The sequence below is a fragment of the Drosophila yakuba genome, chromosome 2R, assembly GCF_016746365.2.
Source record: "Drosophila yakuba strain Tai18E2 chromosome 2R, Prin_Dyak_Tai18E2_2.1, whole genome shotgun sequence".
Taxonomy (NCBI): domain Eukaryota; kingdom Metazoa; phylum Arthropoda; class Insecta; order Diptera; family Drosophilidae; genus Drosophila; species Drosophila yakuba.
This window is the reverse complement of record NC_052528.2, coordinates 10940905-10960747: the sequence shown is the minus strand read 5'-3', so window position 1 is coordinate 10960747 and position 19843 is coordinate 10940905. Positions and strand designations below refer to the sequence as shown.

At 45.4% G+C, this 19843-nt stretch overlaps 5 protein-coding genes across 5 annotated transcripts; 1 reads left to right on the top strand and 4 right to left on the bottom strand.

Annotated features, from left to right (window-relative positions):
* Positions 1-92: 92 nt before the first annotated feature.
* On the bottom strand, positions 93-6301 carry LOC6530064 (nucleoporin Nup188). Its single transcript, XM_002090974.3, has 8 exons — positions 6166-6301; positions 4866-6103; positions 4691-4800; positions 3667-4631; positions 1537-3610; positions 1321-1475; positions 1050-1263; positions 93-989 (listed from the first exon to the last, which is right to left on the bottom strand). The coding sequence occupies exons 1-8, from the start codon at positions 6189-6191 to the stop codon at positions 159-161; spliced, it is 5613 nt and encodes a 1870-aa protein (XP_002091010.2). The 5' UTR covers positions 6192-6301; the 3' UTR covers positions 93-158.
* A 404-nt stretch (positions 6302-6705) lies between these two features.
* On the top strand, positions 6706-8998 carry LOC6530063. Its single transcript, XM_002090973.3, has 3 exons — positions 6706-7224; positions 7778-7961; positions 8020-8998. The coding sequence occupies exons 1-3, from the start codon at positions 7152-7154 to the stop codon at positions 8873-8875; spliced, it is 1113 nt and encodes a 370-aa protein (XP_002091009.1). The 5' UTR covers positions 6706-7151; the 3' UTR covers positions 8876-8998.
* LOC6530062 lies at positions 8937-10124 on the bottom strand. The gene is made up of 2 exons (XM_002090972.3): positions 9702-10124; positions 8937-9646 (listed from the first exon to the last, which is right to left on the bottom strand). The coding sequence occupies exons 1-2, from the start codon at positions 10063-10065 to the stop codon at positions 9009-9011; spliced, it is 1002 nt and encodes a 333-aa protein (XP_002091008.1). The 5' UTR covers positions 10066-10124; the 3' UTR covers positions 8937-9008.
* A 139-nt stretch (positions 10125-10263) lies between these two features.
* Positions 10264-11160, bottom strand: LOC6530061 (general odorant-binding protein 67). The gene is made up of 3 exons (XM_002090971.4): positions 11084-11160; positions 10821-11027; positions 10264-10755 (listed from the first exon to the last, which is right to left on the bottom strand). Exons 1-3 carry the CDS (start codon positions 11129-11131, stop codon positions 10372-10374), a joined length of 639 nt encoding a protein of 212 aa, XP_002091007.1. The 5' UTR covers positions 11132-11160; the 3' UTR covers positions 10264-10371.
* Positions 11161-11625: 465 nt separating this feature from the next.
* On the bottom strand, positions 11626-12961 carry LOC6530060 (epimerase family protein SDR39U1). The gene is made up of 4 exons (XM_002090970.4): positions 12815-12961; positions 12313-12755; positions 12024-12254; positions 11626-11968 (listed from the first exon to the last, which is right to left on the bottom strand). Exons 1-4 carry the CDS (start codon positions 12849-12851, stop codon positions 11771-11773), a joined length of 909 nt encoding a protein of 302 aa, XP_002091006.1. The 5' UTR covers positions 12852-12961; the 3' UTR covers positions 11626-11770.
* Between the last annotated feature and the right edge of the window lie 6882 nt (positions 12962-19843).

Genomic DNA, 19843 nt, shown 5'->3' with positions numbered 1-19843 from the left:
ACTTAAGAGGTTATTAGCATATGTTTTGAATAGAATTACTTCTTTTTTTATTAAAATTAATCTATAATAAAAAAATGAAATAGCCGCACGGATTATTCGATGTCTACAAACTTTATTTCGAAATCCATGAATCACTTAACAATCAAAGGTTAAACAGCTCAGTCGCAATGGGGCATGACATTAAAGAGGGCCGACATCAACTGGAGGTAGTCCTCCTCCACCATTTGAACCTGCGACAATTCGGAATAACCATGTTCTGTGGGCGGGGGAAAGTACTGCAGGTCGATGGCGGCCAGTTCGTCCTCCAAGAAGGCCTCGCCCGCCTGTTGAGCGGGATACAAACGCTTTCGGCCATCTCTGGGATCCAAGCTCGTCGACATGGCCGCACCTTGAATAGGAGTAATGGGACTCATTTCGCTGGTCATGTCAAAGTTGTGCGGTGGAGGAGTGCGCTGCTGTTGCTGTAGATGCAGTCTGCGTACGACATTAACCCGCAGTTCGTTCGTTGTGTTGCTGCGGCGAACAATGTCTGAGCTGCGGGAAGAGCTGCTTAAACTCCTCGCTGGGTCCACGCACTTTAGTTTATAGAGCCCGTGTTTTCGTCGTAGCCAGGGACTGCGGTTATCCTTGTAGTCTAATATAACCTTGCGGCGAACGAACTCATTGAAGATTACCAGCTCGTTGTTGATGTCCCGACGCACGATTTGCTTCCAGAGCGTTTCCAGGTTCGGCGAGCGAATTATACAGATGGCCTGCGAAGCGACCAGCATGAGCAGATGCTCCAGAGCAAGCATACAAAGCTGGCCGTCCATGTTGGAGAGCAGCTCACTGGCTGGACAGCTGCCGGTTGAAATCGAGGCAGTGGACAGAGACTTGGAGAAGGTGCGGTTGGTTTGGTTGCCTACACACACGTCTGCATCATCGTTGTCCCCGGAATGCTCCACGTTGGGCAGTGTGTTTAGTGGCACCTCACTGAAGCCATGATTTTGCTGGTGATTTTAAATGTATTAGACGAGAATGACCCTACTTATGATGCCACATATACATACCATATTTAAGGCCTTCACGTATATGTTAACCAAATTGAGGACAATTCCAAATGTGAGCGTCAAGTTGTCTTCGTTCAACTTAGGTGCACCAAACTTTACATCTAGTAAGGCTGAGTGTTTAGAGGGCTCATATACACTGCAGCACAGTAGTTCCACCAAATCCGGACTGAATCTAAGCAAAGCTTTCACGCAGAAAATAATGATGTCCGTGAGGCTGTTGTAAAATAGAAACATTAAGTCTAGTATAACACCATTATTAAGGACAACTCACTCATTGCAGGCGGAGATGAGTTCATCATCAATGGTTAGGGCTTCTGTGCTGCGCAGGATTTCCAGCTGCGAGCGTCGACCGGCCAGAAGACACTTCAAGTTTCGTTGCTGATGAAACAAAGATGAGCTGTGGCACAGCAAACTCTGAACTGCACGCTGTGGGTTTCAGATAAGCGATTAAAATATTATTTCAATGATCAACTAAAACAGAACCCACCATTATGTTGGCAAGCGACTGATCGTTGTCTTGCTTCCACTCTTTGTGGTGCTCCGTCAAGCTGGCCACTAAGGTAACAGCTGCCTTAATTAAGTGCATGGCTGCCGGTTCCAGAGATTGTTTGCTCAATAACAATGCATCCTCCAGAAAAACAGCATGAATGCCCACAAATTGGAAAGCTTCTTGAAGGAAGCACTTCCTGTGCTTCTCGTAAATAATGGTTACAAACTCAATACCTTTGGCGTATACAGGCCACCACTGTTCTACGGTCCAACCTTCACCATCCGCAGCCGCCGGCTTAGTGAATTCATATTTGGACTGCAACAGTTCTCTGGGAGGCAACAGGTTCAGCCACAAGTGCTCTCCCACATCGCAATGCAGAAACTCAACGGAACAATGGCCCTTGGCAAAAACGATGAGCACATCCAGCAGCTGCACACTTAGGACTTGTTTGCTAAACAAAGGAAGCGTTCTAGACACGCAGCGTACGAGCCGTTGAAACAAACGAACCGACACAAATGGCAGATCCCAATTTCCGGGACCATCGTTATGGAATATGGTGGCGACAGCCTTCAACAGATTCAGGCAGAGAATAAGCGAGTTGGTAGATGATGCCTTGCAGTCTGAACTGTCCGAATTATTCAGACTCTGCGAATTCTCCAGACACACTGAGTTCTCCATGTGTTGCAGTTCGCTGCAGATGATGCCTACGACCGAGTTGAGGAACCGCAAGGCTATGGACGAGTCCCTGATAAGCAGGTCTGTGTAAAGATGTGTGCACTTCGTCACTATGGCCAGGCATGCCTCTTTGGCCCTTACGTGCTGATCCTCATAGCAAGAGCAGATGCGGCTCATCAGTTGCAAGAGTAGCTCCATTAGTTCATGCTCCTCCTCTAAGCTGTTCGTGTACGCGTGCTTAAATTGAAGTAAGATGAACACATACAGTTCAGCCAGCATGATAAACGGTCGCATGTCCTCCAAATAGTTAGAGCGATCAACAAGAACTTTAAGACACTTCTGCGCCATTAGCCTGAACTGCGACTCGGGTATGGTCATGAACTTGGGCTGCTTCTTTAGCAAAATTACGATCAGATCCTTAAAAGCCTGCAGGCAACAGATCCAGTCTGGCAGCTCGTCGGAAGAACTCAAGTTATTTACAGCCGGAATTTTGGGCATGTTAAACACGTAATTTAGCCAAGGTCCAAAGTTCTTCTGTTCAAAAAACTTATTCATTACGTCAAGCAAAGCGGCATTGGTTCCATTTCCTGTATAGACTTCAATAGATATAATATTTAGAAGCTGCGTGTAGATTCGTAAATTTGGCTGCAGCTCGCAAAAGAGAGGCGAACAGAGTTTGCGCCAAAACTGTTTATCCTGTACTAGGTCATCCACTAGCATTTGCAGATTATGTTTCCACAGGGAGTGGAAGATGTTCATGATCTTGGTGGGCAAGGCTTGTTGAATGGTCAGTGGTTCCACATGAAGAGCATCCAGAAACTCTCTCATATAAGTGACAATACTCTCGCCAATATTGGGCACACACTCCTTACTGAAAAAGGAGCGGGAACGTTTGTCATGGGCATAGTTAACCTTAAAGAATGCCTCGGTAACACCCGGTTGCTTGGCAATGCATGCGTCCACCAGCTCCAGGATGGCTAGCTTTATGGAATCACTTTCTAGCTCATCAGGCAACTTTTGCATAAATGTCAATCGGATTTGATCAGCCTCCATGTCTAGACATGCCAATAGAGACATATTGAACTGGAGAGCTATTCTCTTTAGTAGGCGGCAAGACAGAATCGGTAGCCATCTATCAAATATGTTGCTCATGTAACTGCATACAGTAGGAATGATCCGCAGAGTATCGCGCTGTTTGGGTTGTGTGTATATCAATGCCTCCAGCGGGGAGAGGGTTTCACTGTTCCCGTATACCTTTTCTTTAAGGCGTAGCAACTGCATCAGGATACGCATGGATAGACGGACCAACATCATTAAACCGTGAGGTTGCTGCTGCATCCAATTTGTCTCCAGCTCCATGGTGTACTGGACATAAGCATTGCCCACACCCACAAATCTAAAATATAAATATTATTCAAACTGATTCTTGGTTGGGGCTACGGTAGCTCTTACCTCAAAAGAATCAGTCCATTATCCAGATTTAGAAGCGAATAGACGCACACCTTTAGCAAAAGTTCGCGTTGGTTGCAATTGGATTCTTTACTTGTGTTAAACAAGTCCAAGATGTCGCATATAAAGCTTAGAATCTCGAAGTAGATTTTGTTTCTCTCAAGTTGAGAGCTAAAGTGCCAGGTGTGCAAATGCGGGAAAACATCCCTTAGCAGGAAAATAAGGCCGGGTATCTCCATCTGGATTTGGCGATTCCGTTTCAGCTTGGTGTACGTTCGCAGGAAACCGAGGTAAGAAAGCAAGAATTCGTAACGCTCGCTTTTCTTCTCCACATTATCAATAACGGAGCCCAGAAAACGTGACTCAAAGCCCACTCCACTGGCGTTAGCATACATCTTGAAGTCGTATTGAGATCCCTGTCTAACTGTCGGCAGGATGTGTAGGTTGCTTATTCGCGAAAAGATCTCCTCGTCTACCAAGGGCAGCAGAGCAGTGCAGACATTCAGGCAGCTGGAAAGAAGTCCAACTGGTGGGCACTGAACACTTTTGAACTTGTGCAGCAGATCAACGCACATCTCGGTGGGATGCACCATTTCGGCGCTGATGCCGGATATCGATTGACTGAGCTTCACGGCACTTTCCAAAAACCTTAAACCAGCTTCTACATTGCGTATGCGCTCGCTGGATTCGAAGTCACCGTGCAGGTGACCCGTCTCGCGTAGCAGACAGTTAATTTCGTGGTGCAGCGCGTCGTAGTAGTTTACCGGAACACGGAAGTGCATGAAGCAGCCGGACGGATGTTGAATGGCTGTGCAACTGGCTCCTGCGGGTATGGTAAAATCAATTCGCGGAAATGGTCGCACGCTGGCTAGAAGCTCGAATTCATTTGTGTCCACTTCTCTGAGTTTGTGCAGATTTTCATCGTAAAGAAGCGCCAATATGGGCAAGGATTCTAGTTGACTTTTGATCTAAAACATTGGTAGAATTAACTAAACTAATGCCTTTAAATATAAGAGAACGGGCTTACGTAGTTGCCTTGTCCTGCTTTAGTTAGTGATAGTGCCAGTTTGGACAGATGGGTTAATTCCAGGGGGAAGTTCTCTAAAAGAGTTTTGTACAGCGAACGCGGACCATCATCTAGATAAATATGTAGTTTTTGGTTTGAAATTATTATTTAGCCATTTTGATTAATTGATACTGACCCTCCCGACTGCAAAAGTCTTTGGCTAAGTGGGACCATGAGACAAGTTCGCAGAGCAATTCGTAAATGCCCTCATACCGAGCGCAGCTGCCATCGCCATCAAAGAGGTTGCACATATATCCAACCTGGTTGTATATGGTTTTTCGGACTACCCGTGACAGCATGGAGTCATCGGCGTACATAGGATGCCTGGTAATCAGGTGCAGTTGGACAAAGCACTTTAGATCTACGGCTCGCTTGCCAAGCTGCCGACAGCGGAGCAAACTGGAGGCGTCATCTGCATCGTTGGTGCCTCGCAAGCGAAGCATCATCCAGGATAGGAGCAGAGGGCCGTGCTCTGGTCTGTGGTACATGCTGGCAATGTCCACCTGTAGATCCTCTATAAGTTTTTCAATTAAATCGGAGTGCTCTTCGGGCTTCTCAAAGTCCAGGCACTTTAATATTAACATGAGCTCTGAGTATGTAAGGCTTCGAATAATCTCCTGATGATAGGGTTGGCTGTCATCCAGATAATTTTGTATCTTTCCGAAAGAGTGTTGCTTGCAGGCGGCAAATATTCTCTTTATCTGCTCCAATCCCATTGGCAGGTGTTCCGCTATCAACAGCAGAATGTGCAGCACCTCGTTGATCTCACGGGCGTTTCGCTCCGACCAGGCAACCAAGCGTTCCGCAGAGTGGAAGCACTCTCCCGCCATTAGCTTCCTGGGTGGCAGTTCGCTAATCAAGCTCTCCAGTTGGTCTAGGTATGAATCTCTAAGGCGGGGGAGAGTTATCTTCTCCACCACGGCGCGATACTCGTGGTGATAGGGATGATTCGGTACCTGGTGGAAGACGATGAGGTTCTTAACAATCTTAAGAACTATCATGCGTTCCAGTGAATAGTAATGCCGTATGTCCTCGTGTAGTTTGGCCATATTCGTTTCGGTAGAGATCAGTTGAGTGAGGAGACTTGCCGATCCACGGTACTCCTGCGTGAGGTAGTAGCACAGGATTTCCCAGCATTGGGCGGATTCTAGATCCAATAGATCCTGCAGTCGCTCGGTGAAGGGCAGCAGCTTTTCCTGTTTTTTCTCTTTGAGCAATGTGCTCAGCTCGAGGTTGGAAGCAGTCTTGGGCTTGAATTGAAGCACACCGGCCTGCAATTCAGAGGCCACGTTCATCAGCTCGTCGCGCACGGTGTCCTGGGGCGTCTCATAGTGGATTCCCGAGACCATCTGCCACAGGCGCTTCCAGTCGGTGCTACATTGCAAATTATAGGATTACTTTTAGGCATCCAATATTGTCGTATTGCGGGTACTTACATGACGTTCTTTTCCACCGCAGGCATTGTCTAGGCTCTCTTAACAACTACAATTAAAAATTATTTAATAACAAATATATTCTGTTCCACGCGCAAATTCGCGGCTTGGGAGTTGCCACCTAGCACAATAAAATGCCGGGACAATCAGCTGGTGGCACATAAGGTGTATCGATAAAACGATAGTTTCAGGTTTTAAAAAGACCGTTAGAAAATTGTGATACAGTGCGCACTCAAATAATTTAAATTTAATTCTATTATAGTAAAATATAATTATACTTTTTTTACATTTTTCTTTAGCTAACTAATTTAAAAATGGGGACATGACAGTAAGATCGAATTTTATAAATATTGGTATGTTCTTAAAAATAAAAAAAAAGGTTTCCAACATAAGCTTAAATAATTTAAAGTATGTGGCGCTTACCATTTTTGGCTTATTATTCTATCATTAAGCTTAGTAATTTAGGTAAGAGGTTTGAAATATAGAGGTTCGCCTGTGACAGCTCATGCATAACCTGACACATGTTTACTGTATACAGATCTTGATAATTCCAATATAGACTTCCAGTCCAGCCGGACTAGAACTATTTAGGTTAGACTTTCCATTCACATAAAGCCATTCCAGTGAGGCTGTGGCTGCGGCTAACAGACCTGCGAAGTCAGAGTGCAAAGTGCGCAGATGCTGCACTCCACCGCCCACTGCACCGCCCAGCCACCCAGCCACCCCATTCTAGAGGCCCATTTCTTGGAAACTAATACCACTACTCCTCGGCTAGCCGCAGCCTCCCATCTTTTTCAGATCTAAGAGCGAGCGAGAGAGGAGCGGAGAGAGCGCGGAGAGAGTAGGCGCACACGAAGTTCACGGCGCTGGAAGCTGTAGCCCGAAAATTGTCCTGTTAGTACGAGAAAACTATTGACAAGCGAAAGGTCTAAAACTCACTCATAGGCTGGCAGAAAAGGCAGATTAACTTGCAAAATCTGACAGCCGGCATGGCTCAAGTTCAGCTCAACGCAGCCAATGGGCAAACCCCAAGCAACGGAAATATTGTGGAGGATAATGAACGTAAGTCTGCCAATTGGCAAACATGAAATCAGAATAGGAAATTGAGTGATTGCCAGGAAAGTGCACAAGTGTTGGTGTGCACAGGTTTAGTGAAAGGACATACATACATACATACATACATGGTGTGTCGTGTATTAGGATATAGGTGTATATGTATGTATCATAAATGGTATATGTCAGCAGCAGCTAGCATCTTTGACATAGCTAGGATGCTTTCTGGCCTGGCGTTGGGTGGTAACTTAAACGGGAGAGCGACAATGAGAGCAGGATAACAGAGAGAGAGAAATGTCAGAACGACAACGAAAAAAGGATGCTGTGAGAGCGCCAGAGTTGCCACTGCTGCCAAAAAGCAACAAGTTTTTGAACGTAAGCCAAAACATCTAGATTAGGCTAGAACTATCTTGAATTCGTTAGATTCTTTATCTATTTCTTAGTAATACAACGATATGTTATATGAGCTTTGAGTTTTTGGTATAAAATAATTAATAGAAATGTAAAGTTAAATCAAACAAATTTATTGAATTAAAAACAACACACTTTTCTATTACCTTAGCGTATCAAATAAGTGACGATGACTTGGATGATCTGGATGATGATTGCTTGCTCGAGGAGGCGGACACCTCAGGAGGAGCCAATAGTATGGGGCGCGGTCCTTACGAGCGGGCTTGGACTACAGAGGCAACCAGAGCATTGATCCATATACGCGGTCCCATGGAGGGCAGCTTTACAGAGGGCAGGTGAGCAAGGTTATTATTCAACGGTCAAAACATCCTTCTAAAAGTAACTCTATTGCAGACAAAAACGGACCGCTCTTTGGCTGCACTGCACCCGGCAACTACAGCGTCTGGGATTTCGCTACTCCGCCGCTAAGGTGCAGAAGAAGTGGCATAATATCCTCATCACCTACAACAAGAATCTGAGCAAAAAATACGTATCCGGCTATGTTCACTGGGAGTTCTTCGAGGAGATGTTCAAGTATTTGCAGGGAAAGAAGGCCGACTTTGATATGCAGTTGCCACAACAGCCGTCAAACGCCCCACAAGCTCCACCTTCTGCGAATGGGCAAAACCCTACCCCGGGAGTTCCCCAGCAACCTTTACAGCTTCAACCTACTCCGGTGAGCCTTAAGCCTGGAACACCACAAATGCAGCTGCAAATTCAAAGCCAGACCTCGGCAAAGGAGGGCCAGCCGTATATTACACCTGTGGATCAGGTTCTGCTGCAAGCCCAGATGAATCTGGACAGCAAGTCTAACGATGAGTTCGATGAGGATAGCAACAGCATGTCGGAGGTAGTCCGACAACCCAAGATGGAGTACGATGGCGATCAAGTGCCGGAGGCGGAACGCACCAACGATAGCAGCCAGCACCTGGAAGCTAATGGCAAGCTCTACGATCTGGCACGACCCATGGGTTCGCACCAAGCTTCTGGCATTCCCGATGACATCTGGTGGAAGGACTACTTTGAAAGAAAACTGGAAGTGGAGCGGGAGAAGATGGAGCTGCAACGAAGTTTGCAGCGCGAACAGGTGCAGATCCAAAAAATGTCACTTGTTCAGCAGGAGCGGATTGAGCGCATGAAGATCGATGCCATCAACAGTCTGACGGCCACGTTGCAAAAGCTGGTGGAGGCCAAGTGCCGGCGGGCCTAAGATAAATATGTTCCTAATCCAATCCAATCCAATCCAATCCCTCCCAGTAAATTTTCATACCTTTAGGCTTCTATTCGTCATGTATCTAGTTGTGTGTGTAAATACAATTTCGGCCAACTAAAACACCCTACGGCTACCAGTCAATCTCAAAAATGCTAGCCAGGGAGGTCTGCTTTCCGTGGGGTTTTTCTAGACCATAACTTAGGCTCCAGATATCCGTGGTAAAGATCAAGCCTTCTCCTGCATTCAGGCGCATCCGCAAGCTTGGACATATTCCTTTATTGCAAGGACTCTTGGGATGAAGAACCATTTCAAAGTGGCCACTCAGTTGCTGAATGAGCACCAGGCCACTAACGTATATATCGGCTTGGTCTCGCTTCTGGTGATGGACTGCCAATAGCCAGCTGGAGTAATATGGAGCCAGGTGGAGAGGGTAGTAGTAGGGACGATCCAGAAAAAGTCGGGAGGACTTTACAGCCTTCTTCTGGCAGTTCCTCAGTTGAAGGTGCCAGGAATTCGATACTTGCCCCTGCCATGAATGAATCTTATCGAGAGCCGCCTCTAGGTTGAATAGTTTCCTCAGCAAGAGATTGCTGGAAACATCGCAAGGTTCACTGGCTAGCCACTGAGGTGACTTCTTTGCTATATGCTCCAGGAGTTTAGGGACATCCGTTTGCAGTCCAGTGTCTGTTATAATCACCGGTTGCCCACGTTCAAGATGCTCAGACTCCAAGGAGGAGTAGCTTACATTGGAGACCGCGGCTATTCCCTCTGGAAATAAAATGAATATTAAAGAGGTAACTTACATATAAAAAGCGGAACTCACCTAAAGCTTCACAAAGAGCACAATTCTGCCACAGAGTCTCGTCTTTACCCAATGATGGTGGCTGCTCCTGGACACTTTGCTCACGTGGTATTAAGCACTTGGCATGATAGTAGGGCCTCCAATCCCAGAGTGGAAGAATCTTGATGAGCACCAATCGACCCAAGGCACTTAACCACCAAGAAAAGGTGTCATTATATAGCCAGAGCAGAGAAATAACCACCAAGGGCAGTAGAATGAAGCACCACTTCTTGATTCTGGCCAAGTGAATTCTCCAAATCAAAGGTTGGCATACAGTCAGCATTTCCTTAGCGGAAAACCCTTGCTCACGACACTCTTCGAAGAATACCTTCAGCTCCTCCGCCATGTTCCCTACACGTTCGCAGACAAAACCGAAATGAATGCCTTCTGGGCAGGAGACGGATTCCTAGCCACGCACATGCGCGCGATAAGCGATTTCCCCATGGAAAACCTAATTTTCTAACTCATTGCGCAGCCAGACGTGCATCTTGGTGATAAGTGGCATAAAGGCTGCTCCAATCGGCGAGGGGAAAGTGCCACCATATTGAGCTTTAAATGTTTATTGGCTTAAATTGAAAGATATTAAAAGTTCAGCTGGGTAGAGAAGTAAATTCATTGCGGGCTTTCAGACAAAAAGGGGTTCTCGGGTTCCTTACATATCCTCGCCGGAAGGAGGAGGACCACGCGGTGGCTTGCACTTGGTGAAGAACTCTTTCATATCAGTGCACTGCTGGGAGTCATTGCGAATTGAGTCTGGGCAATTCTTCATTAGATTGCGGAACACACAGCCCATTAGATGGCCAGCATCGTGAGGACAAATGGGAAAGCCGGGTGGTGGAGATGGACCGGGACGAGGAGGTAAATTGGCCTCGAATTCCGCGACTTTGGTGGCACAGGTGGTGAAGGCCTCGGTGGCCGTGGTCTGCAGATCGGTACTATCCTTGAAGATCACCTGCAAATAGCTCTTCAGCTTGTCCTCATCCAGATTCCGGTTTTGATAGATGCCAGTTTCGTTAAAGATGCAGGAGAAGAAGCACTAAACGGAGGGTAATATTATCCATGCTCAAATATATATATTATATATATTCCAGTGGTACTCACTGGTGGCGGATGCGGATGATGATGGCGACGCTTGCTCTCAAAGGATCCACTAGCATCCCCATCCGTCGGCGGCGGTGGAGCCATGTCAAATTTGGCACACTTTTCCTTCAACTCGGCGGTCACGAAGTCCGGCATGGGACAACAGGTTTTGGGATTCACAAATGGTGGTCGCTTGGAGCAGTCCACGTCAGCCGAGACGGCTGCATTCTGTTAATAGATTAGTTACAACCGGGCTAGAATCGCGTGATACCAAATCATCATACCAGGCAGAACCCGACAACGAGCAGTAATAGCTGCGATCTGGAAAGCATTTTTGGTTTGGCGGCGCAAAACGATACTGATTCTCCTACCGAAATGAATTCCCAATTTATAGAACACACCGAGCAGTAAAAAAAGAGAAAATCAGTCGTTGATATTTGATTATGATTATGTGGGTTTTTATAGCGTATTCACAGCGTGTGCAAGTCAATTAATTTTTTTTTTGCCTATTAATTTAACTTTGGTTACAATTATATTAATTGGCAAGTCACGCAGCAAAGGGATTGGATTTATCTCTTTTTCTATCTTTCACACACGTTGGATAATTCTTTTGAAATCCATTTTTAAGGTACACGGTGTGATTACTATGTTATTTTTATAGTACACAATTAAATGTTGTTTTCGCGAAGATTCCCCCTCAGGTAACTCACATTTATACAATTTTTTTTTAAATCGAATTAAGTCAACGATTACATTTAATGTGTTTGCAAAATATGATGAAATGGTAAAATACTGGTGGATATAACTAATGAGTAAACAAATTAAATTGGACTGTTTTCAGAGGGTGTGATTCAAAAATCCCCCCTTTCGCAGAAATTCGTTTAATTTGCGCTTGGTACTACCATCTATTTAATATACAGACCGCTTTTAAATAAAGCACACGTATAAGCAGCATTCAATGTCGATTCAGTTCATCCTTTGAGGGTCAGCTGCGTCACGGCCTCTTTGACGCTGGGATATTGAAATTTAAATCCGGATGAGAGAGCTTTCTGGGGCTTGACCCTGGCGCCACTTAAAACCAAAGCTGCCCGCTCTGGTCCAAAGATTGCATGGACAACAAACTCAGGAACGCTGAAGATACACGGACGATGAAGAGCTCTAGCAAAGGCCTGACAAAAAAGTAATTAATGTTATTTCTTGCAGTGAAATGCTGGGAATTTCTACTTTGCTGAACTCCAAATTGCTGGTTATTTCAGGGGCCACCGCATTGACCACTCCTGGCACTGGTTTTTCTATGATGTACTGTATCAAACTGCACAGGTCGTGCAGGTGTATCCAGGGCATTATTTGCTTTCCGTTGCCCAAAGGACCCCCAACGCCAAACTTAAAGGGCAGCCACATGGACTGAATCATTCCGCCGCCATGGCCCACAACAGCGCCACACCGCAGGATGGTCTGAAGAGGATTAGGAAGTTTTATTGCCTATTGTACGTGCTTCAAAGTATCAACTCACGGTTTTACAATCCTGTTCAGCACCAGTGTGGGCAGCCTCCTCCCAGGCCAAGCACAACCTGGACATGTAATCGAATCCTTGCACCTGGTCGTCCTCGGTGTACACCTTGGACTCCGACGGTTGATAGTGACTCACACCGCAAAGATTCACGAAAGAGGTGACCTGGGGAGCCGACTTGATGGCCTGAGCCAGCGTCTTGGAGGAGTTGATACGCGAGTTCCACACATTCTGCTGGAATCCTGGAGTCCAGCGTCTCGTTGGATCCAATGTGTTCTGGCCCGTGGCATTTACCACGGCGTTTACGGATCCGGGTATACCATTCTTCTCCAGTTCGTGCCAGGTGATGCGCTTGGCACCTGGCATTCGGGAGATCACCGTCACATCGTATCCCTTGTGCGTCAAGTGCTTGGCCAGGTTGCGACCAATGAAGCCGGTGCCACCACCTGAGCGAGATTCCTGGTTATTGGTGGCTCCGCCTGCTGGCTTACACCTTTGAACGTACCTATCAGGGCATGCCTCGACATTTTGGGTATTATCATAGGAGGTTGCACGAAATACGCGACTTTTCCCGAATTACGACACTCAGAACGTAATGTAAACAAATCTCAGCTGATGTGCAGAAGGATGCCAGATCTCCTTAGCTGAGAGCTGCCACCTCTATTTTGAAGAAGGCGCGAAAAAGTTAAGTTTTAAATGAGCAGGAAAAATGCAACAAGCTAATCCAAAGTGATTCCAAGGACTCTAAGCCCTTAAGAACTATGTTCGGGGTCCCGGCTGCAAAGTGGTATGGTGTGCTATAAAACAGCGGTTCAAAGTTCCTTATGGTGTCATCATGTTACCTTTATCGGGGATTTCTTGTCGCAAACATTTATTTGAAATAAAATTGCTGGCTTTTAAAGATTCTTTATAATGTTGGAAGGAATTTTCCAAAGTGTTAAATAAGGAAAGGGTCAGTGCTAAGTGAAGACCAAGGGTTCATAGTATGCAAAATGTCGTGAATCTTTTTATATATTCCCAGCAATAAAGCTAATCAAAAACGGGCTTAAGTGATTTGCTATCGTAAGTGTTCAATGACTGCTGGGTGTCCCACTGGAGAGGCTTTTAGTGTCACTCCCGCACAGCATTTAAGTGCACCGATAGGGGAAATGGAGGGCAGACACTGAACCTAAATTGCAGTTCGCAATTCGCTTATCGCTTTAAGTTGAGCGTTAAAAGGAGCGCACCCCGAGAACCCAATAAAGCGCAAGTTTCGCATAAAACGCCTTAAGCCAAGTACAATACAAGTGGCAATGACGCTTTCACTCTACCAGCGGACCCTCTTGTATCTCCAGATATAAACGGGCATATATGTATGTATATAGTGCATATTGGCAGACGTCGGGCAGACGCATGGGGCCAAGTTAATGGCCAAGTTCAAGTGCAGCAGGCGACACAACGTCATATCCTTCGCTTTCCTGCGTGCTGTTTTGTTTTGCTCCGTTTTGCTTTGCTTTCGTGGCAAGTCATTGGAAACTCATTTGCATACACTGTGCTCTGGCTTGCATTAACCGACCACCACTTTCTCCGCCCTCCCCCGCCAGCTAGGGGGGGCGTGGCTGGCCTTTTTGGGCTAGGAATTTGCATTAAGCTCTGCAATTATTGCGCTTCATTGAGTGAGAAAGGCGAAGTGATGGCGGCGTAAAAGGGATCTGAGGCCATAATTACGAGGTCTGCTGCTTTTATCTAGTCCTGCAATCAGGCAGTAATCACGTACAGCCAGTTGAATAACGGCCAACGAGCGTGCATGGTAGTTTTGGGAGGGAAAAAAACTAAATATCAGTTGGTTATTACTGTCTGCGCACTGGAATGTTGATATTATTACCCCTGAAAGTGCGGTTTTCAGAGGAATGTGATTTTTGAAAACTCCTACAAATATGTAATTAGTGGCTAATTGGATCCCAGAGTTACTAGCGAATTTAAGCATTCTCAGTTTCTATGGGATCTTCATTTTGTGCTTCTTGAGTGGCTTCTGTAATATGTATTTCACCGTTTTCCAATGACACTCATCATCGATACTCGATGGGTTCCGCCAGTGGAACTTTAATTTACACGGCTCCTTTGCTTCTGACACTTGTCAGTGATAAAAACAGGAGTGGCACTGGGTGGAAAAACTTTCTAGACAAAAGGAAAATATGGAAACGATGATGGAAAGGATCTGTGGAAAAAAGTTGTCTGATGTCTCGCTGTTTGAGTTGCACTTCCGGTGCAAATGTAGATACACAGATACGGATACCCAGCTTGTATCCATGTATCTTTCGCACACTGCCGGTTTGGGTAGAAACTTCTTTGTTTGTTTTATTGGCAAAGAGACAAACAGACAAACAAACAGAGCGACAGAGCCGTTGCAAAGTTGCAAAGTCAATGGCACAACATGGACGAGTATCCGAATATCAGAATATGCATCCAAATGCACCCATCCACATTCACCCACCGGAGTGATTTGTGTAGCACGTGGGTGGTGCTGGCATGGATTGGCATCCACATCTCGCTGGCCATTGACACACCACAACACACTTCGTGACAGTTTTATGTGCGGTTTGTGTCGCTCCTTTGCCGCCTTGCGGTTGTCTGGCGGGGATTGGGGATTGCTGACTGGGCTTTGCCGATCGGAACTGGGAATGAGGAGCGGATCGGGTCGGATTAGCCGCGTCTGACAGTTGGTCACCTCGGTGGCGCAGCATAAAAGTGAATTCTGTCATAATTGCGATGCAGCTAACAAGTTTTGCAAGCCGAACTCGACTTGGTGCACTCAAAATAAAGTATATGCTCTTTTGATATATCATGCGTGTACTTACTGAATGATTTTAAATAACATAAAACATTAGGAAAGTGATAACAAAATCCACAAAAATGTATAAACTGGTAAAAAATTATGAAAACTACTACTTTTAAATGTAGTATGTATGCCTACTAAAATTAAGTAATAAGTAAATTGGAGATCCAGAAACTGGAAATAATGCACAGTGCATATATATCCAAACCATAGCTTATGCAATTTGCAGGCGGCAGCTGGTCTTTCGGTTTTTAAATAATTGAAAAGCCCAGAATGCAGCAAAGTTCAGGGTTCAAACTTTTCCCAGCCGGCCAGATACAAACTGGGTGGAAAGTTTCGTTGATTGCTCTTGACGTTAATTGAAATTTGGCCAGCCAGGAGAAGCCAGAAGGCCAACTAATTGGCAGTGGCCAAGGTGTTGCGATGCTGTGCTGAGATAGCTATCCTCTAGCTCCATTACATTAGTTGGCCTGCTCACCCCATCCAAATTGGCCATAATTGAATTCGGAGTTCGCAGTTCCGCTGACCTGCGCGCTTTTTGCGACTCAACAATGTGTTTTCTGCGACTTCTTTAAAGAAAGGTTCAAAAGCATCATAAACAATCTGCGGAGCACACATATCGCGCAGACAATTTGTCTGCCATGAAACATAAAACTGGGTCAGACGAAATGGCGGCGCCGGCGAAAGATTGCCGCAGACATCGTCTTGGTGGTCGCCAATCCTCCGCCTCCGCCTCCGTCTCGGCCTCCAATCCTCCATTCGGATTGGATTCAGCCATTCCAATGGTGAATCTGTGACGCATCTCCATTGACTCTTTGCCACGAGGTAAGGCGAGAAGTCGAGAAGTCGGCGATGTGGGTCAGAAGTCATGGAGCGCCAGTGAGTCTCATCAAATTTAACAACTTAGCGAAAGTCACGGTTGATGTGTGTGTGTGAGATGTGTTTTCTTGTGGCAATGTTTTTCCACTTTTCCGCTCTTCCGCAATTACCGGCCATAATTAGCTGCATCATGGTGCAAAAACTTGGGTACTTCAAAGGCCCTAGTTTGTCAAGCGGATGCCGCCTGAAAGGATCTGCTGCTCTTTCCGTTTCCGACACTCGGGATCACCCGGCCAGCAGATCAAAGGCAAGCTGCTGGAAAATCGAAATTGGATTGGACTTGGCGTGGAGTGGAGTGGCATGGCTGAGAGATTTTCACTCATTTATATATGAATAATGCAACTGGACGGAACGGTCGCATATCAATTAATGGGAAAAGCGAATTACGATGCCACAAGCTACCAACTCCAGCTACTTGGCGCTCACCCACTTTCCCGGCACCGCAAACTCGTTATCCATCAATATCGCTGATAGCTAATAGTTGATAGCCACAAACGGTGAATGGCTAAGACTCAATGCACCCAAGAAATGCACCTGCAGCGCTGAAAGACAAGCCGGCGGCTCTGGCCACTTGGACATGAGTCGAAGTGAGTGCAACATGACTGGGATGGCGAAGTGCGGCAAGTAGCTCCACTTTTACTGCCCCAGACCCACCTGTTGCAGCTTTGGCAAAGGTCTCCACATCCTGGCTACTTCCGTAGACGAGGTCCAATGCGCCACTCATCAATCAAAGGCAATCGAAAGGGCAAGTCGAGCTGCTGGAATGCCTAATTGCAGCTCCTGCTCTCACTTGTCGCCAAAACTCGTTAGTGACTACACAGGAAGAAATTTATTAGGGTTTTAGGTTGTTACTTTAAGGGAAATTAAAGGTATGAAATAAACAGTCCTAGTTAAACAAAAGTAAATTGCTTGACAATTCAGTAAACTAAAAACTTTTAAAAATAATATGTAAAAAATTTAACTTATTTCTAAAAGCACTTTTAGCTACTACAAAGTTAATTGCTCCGCAAATATCCCAATAGAGGAATATACATTTTGTTCGTTAAAAATGATAATTTTCCGTGCAGCAGCTGCTCCTTCCGAAATCCTTGTAAATTGCTTTAATTATTTAGGCATTTTTACAGCATATTCCGTATTCCAGTGACAAACCCGCCTCTTTCCTGCGACAAAAAGGCAGGTGAACTGGAATATTCACACCTGCGGCCGACCTACGTGCAATTATTGACGTTCAGTTTTGTAATAAAATATAAGTCCCAGTGCCGGCGACCTGAAATTAATTAGGCTTTTAATATTTATGCCTTTTATGTTTTGTATTTGCATTTGGTGGCGACAGGTCGCCAAGGACGCGAGTGACAGGGGACTGAGCACCAGGAGGAAGGACTCGGGACTAAGGACTCTGCGAAAGGGTGCAAGATAAGTATCTATTATAAATATTCATACTATATGTCGGCGGCGAGCACAGACGACATTAAGCCATGTCCAACCAGAACGGAATGTCTGGGCTTCATTGCAGGAGCCGAAGCCTTTCCTATTTCCAGTTCCACTTTCCATGTCGTTGGCTCCGCAGGCATGGCTCCATTCATGGGTCCATGCTATTTTTCATCTGCATCAAACTTGACAGCAGAAAGAGGCCTTTCATTCGCTTTTGGCAGGCCACCCAATTCCTGGGGCTCAGGAGCGAGTAATCAGATTGTGGGTATTGCTGTATAATAACGTAACTCTGCACATATTCTATTGTTACTACTTTCATTCGCAAACTCTTTTCTAAGCTGAAAAGCAGATTGGTAGCGTTGAAACAGAAATCTCCCTCTGAAAATGACACACTGAATCGGATTGGGGCCATTTCTAAGGACATCCTGACTTGGGCAAAGCGCCTGTATCTCAGTTTCTACGCACTATTCACCATATTCGTTAGCTTTTTAAACTCCAACCCAAGTAGGTCCGCTTCCAGTTTTATCAAAACAATATTAAGAGGAATAATATGCTACAATCTTTCCATAGCTAAAGTTCATTATATATTACCATTATTATAGTTAAATGTAAGTCTCATGTAATTATTAATGTATCTAAGATCAAGAAGAGCGGAAAACTATTCGGGCTGAGCTACATACATATGTCTTTACTCTATTTCCTTACTTCCTTATTTTAAGTGTGCATACTACTTTCTACAAACAAATGTCTCCTTTTGATTTGGTAAATTGTATTATTAAAATGGATAAACAATACGCTTTTCTGCTAAAATATAGAAAGCTCACATACATTCATAATCATACATCTGTGCATATAACAAAGCAGAGCTGCAATCAAAAGCATAAATAGTTTTCGTTGGTCCTTCGACGACCAGTAATAATGTGGTTTGAGCCGATAGTTAAGTATGTATTTGAGCCTGGAAAATATGTTTTTAGCCGAAAATGGGCTGCTACTTTCACCCGTCTCGTTTCGGTTATCGATGCTCAACAATCGCGGCAATCGACGTTGAAGCAATGAAATTAGCGAACCGCAAACAAGACTTCAAATTACCCGCATTCATCCCGAATCAGATATTCGCACCAGGCTGTCAGATTTTTGGGAAGCAGGGGAGTTGGGGAGTTGGGAGGTCGGTGCTAAAAAGTATATATACAAGGTATGGATCGTATGGATCGTATCGATTGCCATCGACAGCCGTTCACAATGGATCAGCCAGTAAATCAGCGAGGCGAGAAAGGAAGGAAAGCCAGCGACTGGAGGGGATTGCAATGTGTAAGAAAGAAAGAGCAGTTGCACCGGGGCAGACATCCGCATCTCCATCTCCATTGCCAACTCCATCTCTACACAAATGTATCTGTATCTGCGCATGGCACACTTCCAACTGTGGCGCATAATTAAATCGCAGCATAAATAAACATAAACACACATAAAGCCGTGATAAATTGGCCAGCGACGCAGCGGAAATGTGCGTTAATCCAATTAAATGGGCCATTTGCATGGCTGAATGCTGCGAAAATGTTGTTCATTAAAATCGCCAATACTTGCCATCAAATCCCATTCAAAGCGGTTCAGCTGCAGCTGCAGTTTGGCAAAGGACCTCCCTTCCGGTTCAGGGGTCAATTGCGGATTTGGGACAATGTCCTGCCGCCAACAAATCATCTAGTCTGGGTTACTGTTCCTCTATCTTCTTCACTTTATGGCCAGCTTGTTTGTTTTGGCCACTATTACTACAACGCTTCTTTGTTTGCGTTGTTTTGGGCCGCAGGCGGCTTTCTTGTCACAGTGGTTACTGCGTCTTTGAAGAAGCACTGGGCAAAATAGGTATGCATTTAAATTTAAAATCTATGAAAATAAATACTATGATTAGATCTAGTTGGTCACAAAGCCTGTGCTATAGCAAAGTATAAAGCAATCAGTTAATTAATTAGGGAAATCCCCAAGAATTATATTTTGCCTTTGAGGACATGCAAATCAAAATATATATAAATACGAGTATATATAATCAGCAAAAACACACAACTCTAAATGTTTCTTGTTCTGCATCATGTTAACATCCATTAGGCAGCGATTTGAACAAATCAAAGTCAGCAGCAGACGTGCCCACCCATCCCCTCCCCTCCTGCAACCGATGCGAGTGGCACGTGCCGGATGGATGATAACACGGACTGGGAGGCCGAATCCTTGCAAATAAACTGCAGCGTAATGGGGCCCATTGTGCGGTGCAAACACTGTTTACACAGACACAAACGCCGTCCAGCCACCCTGGGGAATCGCTTCTGGAGAGGATGGGGTGGGGCGAACGCGACCCCTCCAAAGTTTAACTTGTTCAATTTGCATGAGTCGCGGACCCGGCCATAAACGATACTTTGCCCG